Source organism: Triturus cristatus, chromosome 2_1 (assembly GCF_964204655.1).
Source record: "Triturus cristatus chromosome 2_1, aTriCri1.1, whole genome shotgun sequence".
Lineage (NCBI taxonomy): Eukaryota > Metazoa > Chordata > Amphibia > Caudata > Salamandridae > Triturus > Triturus cristatus.
Genome location: NC_140581.1, coordinates 115,301,909 through 115,317,532, shown reverse-complemented (window position 1 = coordinate 115,317,532; position 15,624 = coordinate 115,301,909). Strand labels below are relative to the sequence as shown.

The window sequence follows — 15,624 nt, the reverse complement described above, 5'->3', positions numbered from 1 at the left end:
CACCCCATCCTCCATAGAGCCTGCCGCCAAATTTGGAAAACAACTTTCGTCACTGACGGCAATGAATTGCGTAGCTGTGCAGATTACAGTATTGTCTGTAGGGAGAAATCCCACTTAACAGCATAGGCAGGGTCGTCCCTATTCCCATACCACCATTCATTCAAAAGGAGCAAGTGTAAGGCCATAGAGTATGCTAAAATATCAGAGGTCGCCAGCCCCCCACAGTACTTAGAGAGGAAGAACGTTTGTGAGGCAACACGCGCCGCTCCCCCGGCCCATAAAAACTGACCCAAGGCAGCATTTTTTTTTTTAAACTTTATTTATGATTTTTTGAACAAGGTATAACAAGGCAATGGAATATCAGGCAGTGCAAGCAATCCTATACATATATAATCCACCTCTATGTCTGTATACAGTGTCAATATTCATACCCAGACAGACTAAAATTCGCAGGTGACGGGATCGCCCTAGTAGCGCCATGAAAATCCAGATCTTACATGTTCGGCAGTCCATGAGATCACGTAGCAGTAAAAAGCTACCTATCACATTCAAGTACAGTGCTATTCATGGGCAGATGTGTCCGTGGAATCCTGGGCTAGTAGATAGCCTTGCAGTGGTCCCCATATATCTTTGGGCTTAGAGGCAGGAGGCAATAGTTCTGCATACGTGGTAGTTTGCTCTTGACAATACACCAAATCTGCAAGCCAGTCCTTAAACTTCGGTCCTCGACCCTTTCTCCATCTACATGCCACCCTTCTCTTTGCCAGCAAAAGGGACAACGCTATGAATTTCCTACATTTGGCAGGCAACTGTTTTGTATATCCTAATAACGCAATAAGCGGGTCTCTAGCCATACTAATATCAACCATCTTCTCTAGTGCTGTGAACACCTGCTCCCAGTATTCCTGTACCTTCTCACATTCCCAGGCTAGGTGCAGAAATCCCGCCCCTGGCTGCTTACACCTTTCACAGCGGTCATTATCTGCCAACTGAAATCTGAGCTTTTTCACTGGTGTGTAATACAGTCTATGTAAATATTTATAATGTAGCACTCGCAACCGACAGCTAGCCGAGATCTGCGCTGTTTGGAGACAGCAGTAGCGCCACTGTTCGTCCGTAATGTCCTGCCCCATGCCCTCCCCCCAATTCTGCCGAGCTGAGCCAACACTCGTCCTCCATGCTCATGTATCGTGCGGTATAAGTTAGATACAAGATGTTTCCCATCTTTGGACCCCAACATCTGATGTAGGGGCCCCAAACATTCCGGCTCCCGCGGGAAGTCAGGGAGGAGCGACCTCATTCCTTGTCGTAGGTGCACGTACAGAAACACATCTAGTGGTGTGTAATGCATTCCCTGCATGAAGTGGTCTAGTGTGCGCAATTGTCCTGCGTGAAAGATCTCCCAATGTGCTGACTCGAGCTCTTGTACAGAGATCGCGGAACCCTTTTTCCTGCAATAGAGAGAGACTGGGATGATAAGTTAGGGGTAACCTAGAGGAATATAGAAAGGAGATGCTCAGATGCTTTGCTATATGGCACCACGCATCTACCGTGCCAGTTATTGTAGTAGCCTGCTCTGTCCGAGCGCGCGCCAAGCCATGTATAAGTCCGTTAAGCGGTATCGGTTCTGCAAGCCAATCCTCCACTGCCACCTGTGGCATATAACGGGGGGGATAGACCCAATAATAAGCATAATGCGCCTGGGCACTCAAAAAATATACCTCAAAATCAGGAATATTGAGCCTTCCTTGGTCATACGGCCTAGTCAGTATTGCCTATCGCAATCACGATTGCTTCCCATCCCAGAGCAACCTAGTAACTTCAGAGCGTAATCGGTGAAAGAAATGTTTCCCAGGGTAGTAGGGTATATTAAGAAATAAATAAAGAAATTGTGGAAGCACTATCATTTTTATGATAGACGCCCGTCCCGCCATCGAAAGGGGCAGGGAAATCCAGTGCGTCACATTTGTACCTAAGCGTTCCATAGCTGTGCCATAATTCGCCCGTATAGTATCCTCCCTGTCCCGAGTTATCTGTACCCCCAAATACTTTAACTCAGCATGGCACCACTCAGCGGAAAATCGAGTGGGAACGGGGTGACCGCTTCCGTAAGTGGGAACACCTGGGATTTCCCCCAATTAATACCCACTCCAGACAGCCGGCCAAATCGTATGAATTCCCGTAATAGGGGATTTATTTTGTCCTGGGGATCCCTGACATAAAGCGTGATGTCGTTCGCATACAGTGATATCAGTAACTGTCTGAGGCAGCATCGGAATGCCTTATCCCAATGAACTTGCCGTAACCTGGAGGCCAGTGGTTCCATCGCGATGGCAAATAATAGCGGGGACAGCGGACATCCCTGCCGAGTCCCCCTAGTTATCAGGAGTTGTTGAGATAAAAATCAGATAATCAAGATTTTGGCCGAGGGTCGGTGATATAATAACTGAAGCCACGATAAATACAGACGTGGGAAGCCCATCCTCCGCAATATCCCGAATAAATAGTCCCATTCCACCGAGTCAAACGCCTTGGTGGCATCCAGGAACACCGCGGCCAACGGGAACTCTGGCGAGACCGTCTGAATCAGTGAGAACAGGGTCCGCAGATTATGAGATGTCGCTCTACCCGGCACGAACCCTGACTGATCTGGGAGAATTAGTTTATCCATGAGAAGGGACAGACGATTTGCCAACACTTTAGCCAATATCTTGGTGTCGCAATTCATCAGCGACAGTGGCCTATATGAGTCCCACAACTCTGGGGGTTTCCCTGGTTTCAACAAAGAGGTGACTACAGCCTCCCTCATTGAAAGAGGCAACATCCCCACCTCCAGGGATTCTTCGTATACCTCCTTGAGCACTGGTGCCATGATATCTATGTAACTTTTGTAAAATTCCATGGGTAGCCCATCCGACCCCGGCGCTTTACCATTTTTTAACTGCATAATTGCTTCCTTTATTTCGTCCAATTCAAACGGAAGACATAGAAACTCCTGTTGTGTATCACTAAGCCACCCTAGTGCTACGCCCCCAAAAAGTCGTCCAGCTCGAGCGGCCCCCGTCTCTGAGAAGTATATAGTTCCTAATAATGATTACAGAATGTGTCTAAAATATCCATTGAGTCCCGTTTTGGCGGCTCACCTGGTACCTGTATTTCCAAGATATATGAAGCAAAGCGGGGACGTCGGGTTATCTCCGCCAATGCCCTGCCTGGTCTTTCCCCTTCTCCATATCTATGAGCTACCCAGTGGCACCCTCTGTGTTTCACTTCTCGCTGTGCCGCTTCCTCATATTCCGTTAGTTTCTCACGAAAGGTTGTATGTATTTGTCCAGCCACCCTGCCCTCCATTTGCCGTTCTAGCCCCTTCAATTCCTGTTCTAACATTTGTAGTGTTCTCTGCAAGTCTCTTAATACACCAAAGCTTTTAGAAAGACAGATACCCCGTATGGTCACTTTGAACGCTTCCCATATTACTTCTACACTATCGACCAAACCTTTGCTCCTCCTGAAGAAATCATGAATCTCCTCCTCCAGTTCGACTTGAAAGACCGCATCCAATAGGGCCGTGGGCTGCAACCACCAGCTCGGTCTAGGAGTGTCATAGCCCGGCATGGACAGCGTCACCTCCACCGGACAGTGATCAGAAAAAGTTCTAGCTAAGTGTGCCACACTTCGTATACCCGACACTAGCCCTCTTGACAGCAGACAGTAATCAATCCTTGCCCAGGACCCCCTATACGAGGTAAAATGGGTACCCTCCCTCCCCTGTGGGTTCAAGGGTCACCAGCTGTCGATTAGTCCGCCTTCCCCGATAATGCCTTGCAGCGCTTCCTGCGCCCTATTGTAGTGATGTGGCGCTGAGTGTGATCTATCCAGAGGGGGCTGAAGTACAGCGTTGAAATCCCCTCCCCATATTACGTGTGTGGAACCGATGGTCAATATCCTGCCCCACAATCCAGTAAAGAACAATGGGCTATCTGTGTTGGGGCCATAGCAGTTTACAAATGTGATAGAATCTTTTCCCAGCCCCCCCCATGCAATAATGTATCGACCTTGCGAGTCTTCCACCACTCCCATCTGTTAAAATCAAACCTGTTTCTTGAAGAGTATAGCTACTCCCCGAGCATATGACGAGTAGGACGAGAAGAAACGATGTCCTGCCCATTTGCTCGCAAACCGGCTACCAACCCGTGGATCTATGTGGGTTTCTTGTAGCATCACCACGTTAATTTGTTGCCTATCAAGATATGCTAGCACCTGCCTCCGTTTCCGTGCATCCCCTAGCCCTCTAATATTCCATGTCAGCACTTTCAATGTGCAGTTATCCCCCTGCATCCCCACCATCCATCAATCGCAACCAAAACATGATTCGTAAATAAACTGTTCGAGAACAAGGGTGTCTTTGGTAATCTCCTTGTTGCACATGCCTGCCCACTGCCATTTTGCGAAACCAACTTGAAACATCCTTCCCGCCCCCTCCACCTCCCACTGAAGCATCCCAATCATGCCAGAAGTATACATTCCCTCCCCCCTCCCAACACCCAGACGCCCTCCCGTGGTGACCGAGATTCAGACCCCTCCGGAAATACATCGTGAGGGACAAATACGGGAAGGGCCTAAAGGCGACAACCAAAATTTAACAAAAGTGGGTATTCCCCGATGGGGTAACGTCTCTAGGTAACTCACGAAATCCTCGATACCATCCAGCTACGCCCTCCATTCTCTCGAGTGCCTGGACAGTATTCAAGGAGGCTGTCTGTGTCCATGTCCCATAAACGTCACTCAACAGTTCACCTTTTGCATATAGTTCTTTCCACCTGTGTGAGTGTCGTGGACCCCGCTACTTGATCCCATGATGAGCATGAGTGAAGATCCGTAGTCCCCCTCGGGACCACCGCCCCGCCAGTCTCCGAACCTCCCGCTGCCATCAGTCCTCATTTGGGGAGGGAGACTGTCCCAGATCTTCCTGCTGTGCCGCCGGCTTCGGCTGCCTTCGCAGTTTCTTCAAGAATTCCTCCACCTGTTGCGGCCTGGTGTAAAATGCCTGCTTTCCCTGGTGCGTAACGCGAAGACGGGCCGGGTACAAGAGGGCATAATCGATCCCCGCCTGCCTCAGTTTTTGTTTCACTGCTAGAAATTTACGTCGTTCTTCCTGTACATGGAGTGTGAAATCTGGGAACATCGTGAAGGGCACTCCCTCATACGTCAAGTTCCTTTGTTCCCTGGCAACTCGTAACGCGACATCCCTATCTCTGTAGTTCAATAGGCGTGCAATGATGGGTCTGGGCGTGCTTCCCGGAGGGGGTCTCGGCCCCAGAGAGCGATGTGCGCGTTCCACTATAAATTGAGGAGAGAGTGAGTCCGTACCCACCACCGCTCTCAGCAGATTTTCGATGTACACCTCCATGCGCCCCGTGTTGGTGCTCTCTGGTATGCCTAAGACCCAAGGCAGCATTAACCTGCCAGAACCATCTAGGGGAAATCATGTAGGGGTGGTATGGTAAACAGGGGAGCGAGACCATCTTGAAGATGGCCGATCTACCATAGATGGACAGTGGCATATAGGACCAAGTCTTGAGATCCTCCCGCACATGTTTCCAAACGGGGACCAAATTCCTGTCCCAAGACACGGTAGGCGAGTCCGATAGAAATACTCCCAAATACTTCATCCCCCCTGTAACCACTTGAACCGACGAAGCCCAAGAGCCTAGACCAGATGCATCCACAAGATGGACTTGCGCGGGTTCAGGTAGAGACCCGACGCTTATCCAAAGATCTGCATGATGCGGAGCAGCCTCGGCCCCGCCCTATCCACATTGGTAAGAAAAAATAAAATGTTGTCAGCATACAATACGATACGATACGATAATCCATGGGCTCATTCAAAGCCAGTCACCTGCGCATCAACACGCACCCAGGCGGCCAGGGGTTCCACAGCCAATGCAAACACGTATGGAGACAGGGGGCAGCCCTGCCGGGTACACCGTCCAATGGAAAAAGTGGAGGAGGTAGAGTCAGCGACACGCACTGATGCAGTGAGGTCAGTATAGAGCAAGGTCAGGTAAGACAAAAAGCGAGGTCCAAAATTCAGCCTGTGTAACAACGCAGATAGGTACACCTAACTAAGGGAATCAAATGCCCTGTCCATATCTGCCAGCAGTAGCGCCGCCCGTTCACCTAGCCCCCGAATGGTTGCCACAGCAACATGTGCTCGGCAAATATTATGTCGGGTCGCCCTCTGGGGCATAATCCTGGCCTGATCTGGGTGCACTAAGGTAGTGATGTGGGACCGCAGGCGATTGGCGAGCGCCTTGGCCAAGATTTTAGCTTCGACGTTCAGGAGGGAAATAGGATGATATGAAGCGTGTTGGTCTGGGGGTTGGCTGGGTTTATGGAACACCACTACCTCCAGGTGTCTCCAGTCGCAAGGAAGACAGCCACACTTGCGGGCCTCCTCCACCACTCTGAGGTAGTGGGGCCCTAGCTGCAAAAAGTACTTCTTAAAAAATTCACAGGGAAAGCCGTTTGGCCCTGGGGCCTTCCCAGAATTAAGGTCCTGCAGGGAGGCCCCCAGTTCCTCCTCTCTGAGTGGTAGATCCAGCTCCGCACTCGCACATCTTCATGGAGACACTCTCTGGGGGTGTATAACTCTGGATAATACGTAGCAAAGCTTTCGGCAATTTCAGAGGAGTCTGTAATGGACTCCCCGTCCCGACCTCCTATACCGGGGAGGGCCTGGGAGTGAAACATCCCTTGACACAACCAGTGGAGATTCTTGCTAGACTTACCTCCCCACTGGTACACCCTACTGCGTGTTGCCAGCCAAGCAAGGCGGGCCTCATCCAATAGGAGAGCAAAATATTTCTGTTGCGCCAGCAGCAATTGTTGACGGACCTGATTACCCCTGTCACCCCTACTGCGATGATCCAGGTCCGTAATATTAGCCTCTGCTTGTAGAAGAGCCTCCCTATGAGCTCTGCGAGCTGCCGCGCAAAAGGAGATGTCAACACCCCGTATAGTGGGCTTCAATGCCTCCCACAGGGGTTCGGCCCCGGAAACCAATCCCACATTGAGTGTCAAGTATTGGTCAATAGCACTCTCTATATGCTCCCTATAGTCTTCCTTCTGGAGGTTCCAAGTCGAGAGGCGCCAGCGGAAAGGCTGTCTCGCCCGGTCCACCTGTAATGTAAGGGCAACCAGTGAGTGGTCAGAAAGACCCCGCGGAAGAATATCAGCCTCGACCACCCTATCCGCCGCCACCCAGGGAACAAACAGGTAATCAAGGGGGGAGTAGGAATCATGAGCCCCCGAGAGAGATGTGTATCCCTGAGCATTCCCATGGAACCGGCGCCACTGGTCCACCCAGTCAAGCCCCAACATCAGAGAGTATAGTTTCGTGGGCTGGCGAAAAGCTATGCACCCCCCAGGCCTCCAACGATCCCTGGTCAGATCCCCATCATGTCATTACAGTCCCCCCGAACCACGGACAGGCCATCTGGCATATCTGTCCATAGCCTCATAAGTCGTTCTACTAGACCCCACGAGAATGGAGGGGGGGGCATAGACGCAGCCCAACACCACAGGCTCTTCCCAGACCATGCCCTACAGGAACAAATACCGCCCCTGAGTTTCCGCCCACGTTTTGACATGTGTGTATGGAACTCGGCAGTGGATCAAGGTTGCCACCATCTCTGACCCCCTCACAAACCCAGAATGAAACACCTTAACGTAACCACAGTGCTGAAGGCAAAGTGCCTTCGATCCCATAAGGTGCGTTTCTTGTAGCATGATTATGTCGGCATGGGCCCTTTTAGCCTGTTGAAGTATGGCCCCATGTTTGATTTTGTCTAGAGCCCCCCCTGACATTCCAGCTTACTATTCGAAGGGCACCCATGAACTATCTAACGGGACTGCCATGAAAGACCCTGGTAGCAAGTGCTGGTGCAGAGAAAGGTATTTGGTGTGTGCATGGAAGCCTAATGTTAATGTAAAGAAGTGTGATCCGGGGACAGCAACAATAACAACCCAACAACCCCCCCTACACCTCAACAACAATGAAGTATCTGCTGCGGTGGGTGTGTCCTGCAGACCCCAACAGGGGGTCCCGGCACACCCCGACCAATGGATCCCCAACTTACAGCCCATTGTCTACAAGCACTCTCTCCATCGGGAAAGGTCCAACAGAGAAACCGGCCCTCACACGGGCTTCTCCGATCAAAGCGACAGTGTTGAAGTCACACGGGACTGCGGTCACCCACTCCATGCGGTCGCCCCCTCCAATTATGAGGCCGATGTAGTCTGCCGGGAGGCCGATCCAGCCTGGGAGAATTCACTGCATGATTGAGACCAACGTCTGGATCTAGAACGTCTGTGACCCTTAAGCTTCGGTTGAGGCTGCTTCTGAGCTGCCTCGATAGACGAAGAGTCCGATTCCCGCCTGGGCAGCGTGTGGGGACGCAGCCTCACCGTCTTATCTGTCCACAGAAAAACGTCTTCCGGCGAGTCAAAAAAGTGAGTGCATGACCGGTGCACCACCCGCAGCCGGGCCGGATACAGCAGAGCGTATGGAAGTTTAAGATCTCGAAGACGAGCTTTGGCCACCAAAAACGATTGCCTCCGTTGCTGAATAGCTTTGTGTAGTCGGGAAAGATCAATATACGAGCATTATCAAAGAGCAGAGGTTCCTTGGCCCTGGCCTGTTTGAGAATAATGTCATGGTCATGATAATTCAGCAACTTTGCGATGACCGGCCTCGGGCGGGCCCCAGGCGCAGGCTTCTGCATAAGAGCCCTATGGGCACGTTGCACACAAAACAGCAAGACAAGGACTCCGGGGGGAGCCAACTCTCCTGCCACTGAGTAAGAAACCGCTCCATATCTCCCCCCTCACTTCCCTCCAGGAAGCCCACAAAGCGAAGGTTGTTACGCTTGGCCCTTCCCTCAGCATCCTCCACTCGTGCCGCAAGGCCCTGCTGAATTGTCTCTAGTGTGGGCATCTGCTTCTGCAGGGTGGTGACTTCGTCTTCTACTCCAGAGATCCATGACTCAGCCTCCGTGATGCGTGTCACTGCATTCCGCAAATCTTGCCGTAGGAGCATGACATCGGAGCCGACCACTCCGATTTTAGCGTCCAGAACATCTCTGGACTGCGTGATAGCAGCCATAAGTGTGGCATTGCCCAGCATATCCGGCACGGCCCCCTGCGCCTCCCCGGGCACCGCTGCAGGGGCCCCAGGGCCTGTAAATTTGTCAAGTGTGCTCTGTTTGGCCGAGCCCCCGCCTGCCATGTCTCTCGTAATAGCCGCCACCGAGCCCTCCGGGTCCCAGGATATCTTCAACCGACTCACCAAGCAACTTCGTCAGAGGACTGCGGGCCCGTCAATGCCAGGGAGAGGAGAAGCACGCTCCCCCGTGCGAGTTGATCTGTCACAACCCCCTAGTCCAGAAAGTAGTCAAGCGTAAGAATTGCCGCAGAGGTGTAGATACGCGGCCCGTGCGATCCGATCCGGCTGCCGACCGCTGGACCGCCAGCAAAGGAGGGGAAACGGGGGGCCCCCTGGGGGCCCCCAGCACTGATCAGACAGTGTCCACGGGCAGACACCCACCTCTGAAATGCCACATCGCTCCGTCAGAGCTCCCTGCGCTGACTCCTAGGGTGGCTATGCCCCCGCGGCTGATAGAGCTCTCCGTCAGGGAGCCAGGGGGATCCCCAACACTCTCCTTGTTGCCCCCTCAAGGGTCTACCACCAGCCTCCAGGGTGTGCAGCAGTGGCTAAAGACTGCCGGGCCCCAGCAGCCCCGCAGTCTGTGCGCACCGCAGCTGACTCGCGCGACCCGAAATGGCCGCCGAAGCGAGTGCGCAGTGCAGCCAATGAAGAAAGGAGCAGCGTGCGGCCCACCAGGTGTTGGAGAGCCGAGGAGGCCCCGGACCCAACACCAGCCCAGTAGCAATGAGGCGGATGCTGGTTCCAGTACACGGCTTCACCCCCTCCTGACTCCACCTGCGGCCCGATAGCACCGCTGATAATCTGGCAGCTGCCCGGGAGGGGGAGCGGGGAAGGAGACAGCCTCACGCTGGGCATCTGTGGCTTGGTCCAGACAGTCACTGCCACCCGATACCCTCACAGCATGATCGGTCCCCGCAGGCTCTCCGGCACCGTCTCAGCACTCCCCGGGGGCCCCAGGCACGGCACACCCTGCTCACCAGCTGCACCAGGCCGCCAGGCTGCGCATCACAGTTGCCTTCAGGCCGCGCTCCGGGCCACCGCTACTGCGTCGCTCCGGGCAGTAATTCAAAACCAAAACGGGGCAAAGATCACAGCCCCCACACGTGCCCCACGTGGGACACGATCTGGGTATACGGAAGAGATCGGAGAAGCAGTATACTTGAAGGATATTTGTCTAGGCTGGACGGAGCTCGCCTAACACACGTCCGCCATCATGGCTTGCTAGGCAATGCCCCCACACACAATTTGTATTTTGCTTGATTTTGGAATGAATAGTGAATAACATCTGATTGGTGCAATCTCAGCCTCTGCTGCTACCTTGTGCTTGACAACTGGCAGATGACTGGTGGTATTTTGGCAAAGGTAGGCTGTTTCAAGAAGATAATCAGTACTTAAGGTATCTTCTGCTCATAAAAGACACCAAGATCTGTAAAACATGCACCAATTGTCTGCTCCTTAGTAGTAGAACTACTAAAAAATAATCCTTTTGCTGATTATGACTATTGGACCTGGCACTCTCTACAGGGTCACCCCAAACCTTTTGCTTTCACTTCGTTCCTTTGCTGAACCTGTTTGTGTTTGTATTAGGACTTTGTGCACTTTACCACTGCTAACCAGTGTTAAAGTGCTTGTGCTCTCTCCTTTAAATATAGTAAAATTGGACTACACCTCCTTGGCACATTTAATTTACTTGTAAGTCCATAGGAGATGGAAGTCCAAGTACTCAGAGCCTATAAACTGTGCATGCTCCTAGCGGGTCTGCAGCATTCATCATCATCTCAATTTCGATTCTAAGAACCATAAGACCAAATAAGAACAAATAAAACAATTACAAAAACACCCAATTAATTACAAAACTCAGTTTGCTGCGATACAGTTGAGTAGACTGGTGTAAGTCGAATTCAGATTACATCCTTTATCACAAATAATTGATCGATCCAATAAAGTACCCCCAATAAAATATCTACATACTAAAAGAAGTTGTCAGAAAAGCAAAAACTTCAAGAAAAGCCCTAAGGTAGCACCAGATGGGTTCCTTATGCCATCCGGCAAACTGAGATACAACCCGGAGGAGGAGACTTAAAAATGCTGGTAATCACCAAAGAATTAAAGTGCATAGTGCAGATTGTGAAGCAACACAGTGGATAAATACGATTAACAATTCATAAAAGATTTTAGAATAAAAGCTGTGTTTAAAACAACTAAGAACAATATATAGGAGAAAAATACCTATAGCACAATTAATAAAAAATACCATGATGAATTAAGTTTTCAAAAGATAAGATTCTACTGTGTGGGAAATTCCTTCAGGAAAGTATTATGGGTTGTTAATTTTCCTGCACCTGCCAATTGGAGTCAATCCCCTGGGTTGAGACAAGTCTGGCCTTAAACATTCAAAGACCTCCAAGCCCCACTTTGTGCTTCACCTGGGGTGTTCTAACATCAATCGCACGGGTGCTCTTGAACCGCCATATTCAGGCTGCCTGGAGGTATTTTGCAACCACAACCACCACCAGTCTAGAAGTGTCAGATCTTAGTAGCCTGGTGGCAACCAAGTAGCTCTTACCACCCAAAGATCTTCACAAGAGTAATAGCAATTTTCTCCTCTGGACATCGTACGCTGGACAGAACAACAAAAAGCGTATAAATCTTCCCAAGACCACTTGCCCGCCAAGCATTCTGTGCTCTGATGATTTGCATTTGGCCACTTAGAACAGAAGGTCATATTGGGTAGGGATTGATATATAAATTGTAAGAACAATTTCCTGGCCAAAGCGGGAGTGAGCTCGTCAATCGTATCCTCATAGCCGGGGGACAACTTAAACTCCAGAAAATCCAGGGTCAGCCTCTACTGCTACCTATGACTTCTTGATGTAGCATCTGCCAATAGACAGATAATTGACATTTTGGAACCAGGAGTGAGGGTCTCTAGTGCTGCCCAAAAACGTCCCAGATCCCTAAGCAAGGACCTTATATGCGAGAGCCATGGTATCCTCTGGATGCCGGGAAGGGCTAATATGTCTTTAAGGGAGTCTCTATAAGCATCCAGAGCAGTTGACATGAAGTTGACTTGGAAAACAGCAAAAATAGAACAAATGTTGAACAAGGATGAAGAAGAAACACCATTACCTTTGTAATACTTCCTCTTCTCTTCGGGTTTGCGAAACTTTACATTCTCACATCTAGAGAAACATATATAAGATTTGTGAACATACAGATAACTACTAATACTAAATATTAACATGGGACTGTTCACCTAGAGGAACGGAGTCGTCAAATTCAGTCATATGTAAATAGCGGTAACAATTTTGTTTCTATATTGAAGAAATGCATATCATTGATGAGACTGTGAGATTGGTGGTGGGCTGAACTGAACATTGAGTGATTTATTGTTTACTTCGGCTGATTGTTAAAGTATGACTCTGGTCACCATGATTTTTCCTGTGGGTACTATTTCCTTTCTGGTTTAATTTGAACCAATATATGGAATAAATGTTTTGGATATGCAAGACCGTTCCTTAAACAAACTTTGACAAACCCAGTTTTTAGACTGAAATGCTTTGGTGAGATGAGTATAAAAAGTGTTTGTGTAAACCTTTCTAAAGTTATGTATCTGAAGTTTTGGTTGACTTAACAGTGATGCCATGGGATTGCACGCCAGGGTCTTCAGTCAGCTTCACCCCCATGAGCAGCTATCCTGCACATTGGTAGGAATGCAAGGGGAAGGTTCTCAGAGGAGGGCTGCTGGCCATCAAACTATGTTACATTGAATGGAACAGAATGGTGACTTCTCCAGGGGCGGCTCCTCTATTTGAGTGGAGGAGAGTCGCAACTTAGGCCCCAGAGAAGAAAAATAAAACAGTAATAAAGTAGATTTCTTAACGTTTTATTTTTTCAAGCAACTGATCCCGAACGGAGTGTCGGGACGGGCCAGTGCAGCTGGGTGGCAGCAGCAGGGAGCTCTGCCCTTTAGAAAGTGCATGTCTCTTTGGCAGGCAGTCTTGGGACGGCCAGCCAGACATGAGCATTTTAAATTCTCTTACCCAGCAGTCTTTGACAGGTGGGTTAGAGAAAGCGCAGGCCTCCAGTGCTCCTAGGAGCACTGGGAGAGGCCGCTCTATCCAATCCTGGCAGTGCTTTTATGCTGGGAAAGCAGCGCCAGGATTGGGTAGTGTAGTTTCCTGCATCAGGAGCTTCCTGGAGACACCCGACGGAGGAGAACGTCGCGCTGCGGAGGTAGTGAATTGTTTTATGTGTCTACTGCCTCACCATCCTCGTTACAGCCAGCCGCCACTGGACTTCTAAGTACTGATACTACACCTTTAAACAGAAATAGCCAGCACTTCTCATCAGGGATGCTGTACTGCTAATGGAACACTGTGAGCTCCTAGAGGTTTAATGGGGTACTAACTAGATACTCTATAGATTGTGCTGTTCTGCCTTCCATGGGGCTTCATATACGTAGCAGAGCTTTGAGACCTTCAATAGGACAGTTCCAACTCTTCCGCTCTCTATTTAATGGGACAATTTCTGGACGTATCAGCAGGACTTCTACACTTTCAGTAGGACTCTATCAATGAACTTTTGTAGTGATATTGCAATTTGATTGGAACAGAACAGACTTTTCAGCAAGGATGCTATGCATGTAATGGGTCACTATCAAAACTTCACAGCATGGCTGATAAATGTTTAGCTAGTCTATGAACTTCTGGGCAGAGATTTCTATATCTAATGGAACGCGACCAGAACTTCTCAGCAGGGCTGTTTTTCCGTAAATCTGCAGTATCTGAACACTGGAGCAAAGTTGTTGCATGCTCCATAACATTGCCGCCTTGAAGATAGCCCCATAACTGTGACCAGAAGAAATGAATCCTAATTTAAAAAATTCTGCACCGTCACCTAAACCCCTTCAGTGTGTTCGCAAAACATAACCCAATCTTTGGGATTAGCCCCAAATACCAATCCTAATACCTAGAATTCTTTATCAATAACGTTTGACAAACTAGGGTAGTGGTGGAGACTATAAGGTAAAACCAATCTGTTATTCACTAGTTAGAAAATACAGAGATATCAACAGCAAATACACTGAATGTTCCTGCAAACAAGACCCTGCCAAGATCCCTCCCAAGCATGGCACTTGGGTTTGTCCATTGAGAATGAGTGTACTACCAGAGACTGATTCACTGGTGATCATCTTCAGCCGTCTTCATAGCATTAAGTCCAACTGTTACTTATCACAGTCATTCCTGAATGAGGGATGTCCATGTCTGGTACCATAAACAAGAGAACCTGCCCCTCTAACTCAATCCTATGAGCTTGAAGTTGGCCATGAGCAATGTACCTTAGTGATACATCTTGCCTACGAAACATCATCCCCTGGTTCACATGCACTTAGACCAAGGAAGAGATTCCTCTCCACACAAGTGAAACAGCGAGGAAATGTCTAGCTATGTACACAAAGATGGTTTGTGACATCTTCAGCGCAGCCTTAAAGAGTTAAAGTTCTAGAAATGCCTGGTGAGGAGTCCTAGGTAGATCTATAAAACATCTTGAGGAAAAATAAGAGGCAACAACTTCCTGGTCAACATGAAAATAGGACAAAACCTTATGAAGCATCATGTGAAGACAACTCATAATCAGACTAGTTCAATGCTCCGAGATCTTAAATCAAAGTCATTACAAACAATACTTTATCCAAATACAGTTTAAAAAGAACCTGAAGGACAAGAAATTGAAATTCCCAACCTAGCAAACTAGGGCATGGTGACTAAAGTTGGATCCCGTTACTGCCAGAGGTGACTGTGCATGTGGCCATTAACACGTATCCTTCTAGCGGCTGTGTCAACTCTGGTCTAAAGTCTGGCGACAATGTGCTAAACCAGAGGACTACCGAAGCCATATCACCCTCCACTTCCATAGGTCACCTTTCTGCCATATCACCCTCCACTTCCGTGGTCACCTTTCTGCCATATCACCCTCCACTTCCAAAGGCCACCTTTCTGCCATATCACCCTCCACTTCCATAGGTCACCTTTCTGCCATATCACCCTCCACTTCCGTAAATCACCTTTCTGCCATATCACCCTCCACTTCCGTAGGTCACCTTTCTGCCATATCACCCTCCACTTCCATGGGTCACCTTTCTGCCATATCACCCTCCACTTCCGTAGATCACCTTTCTGCCATATCACCCTCCACTTCAATGGATGACCTTTCTGTCATATCACCCTCCACTTCCGTAGGTCACCTTTCTGCCATATCACTCTCTGCTTTCGTAGGTCACCTTTCTGCCATGTCACTCTCTGCTTCCGTAGGTCCCCTTTCTGCCATATCACCCTCCACTTCCGTAGGTCACCTTTCTGCCATATCACCCTCCGCTTCCGTAAGTCATCTTT

At 49.5% G+C, this 15,624-nt stretch overlaps 1 protein-coding gene across 1 annotated transcript in view; it reads right to left on the bottom strand.

Moving 5' to 3' along the window:
- The window catches only part of LOC146863850 (E3 ubiquitin-protein ligase TRIM39-like), a 107,179-nt gene that overhangs the window by 10,533 nt on the left and 81,022 nt on the right, over window positions 1–15,624 (bottom strand). The window contains exon 5 of the mRNA XM_085628457.1: window positions 12,359–12,411. Coding sequence (XP_085484583.1) covers window positions 12,359–12,411 — 53 coding nt within the window. The remainder of the gene's footprint in view (window positions 1–12,358; window positions 12,412–15,624) is intronic.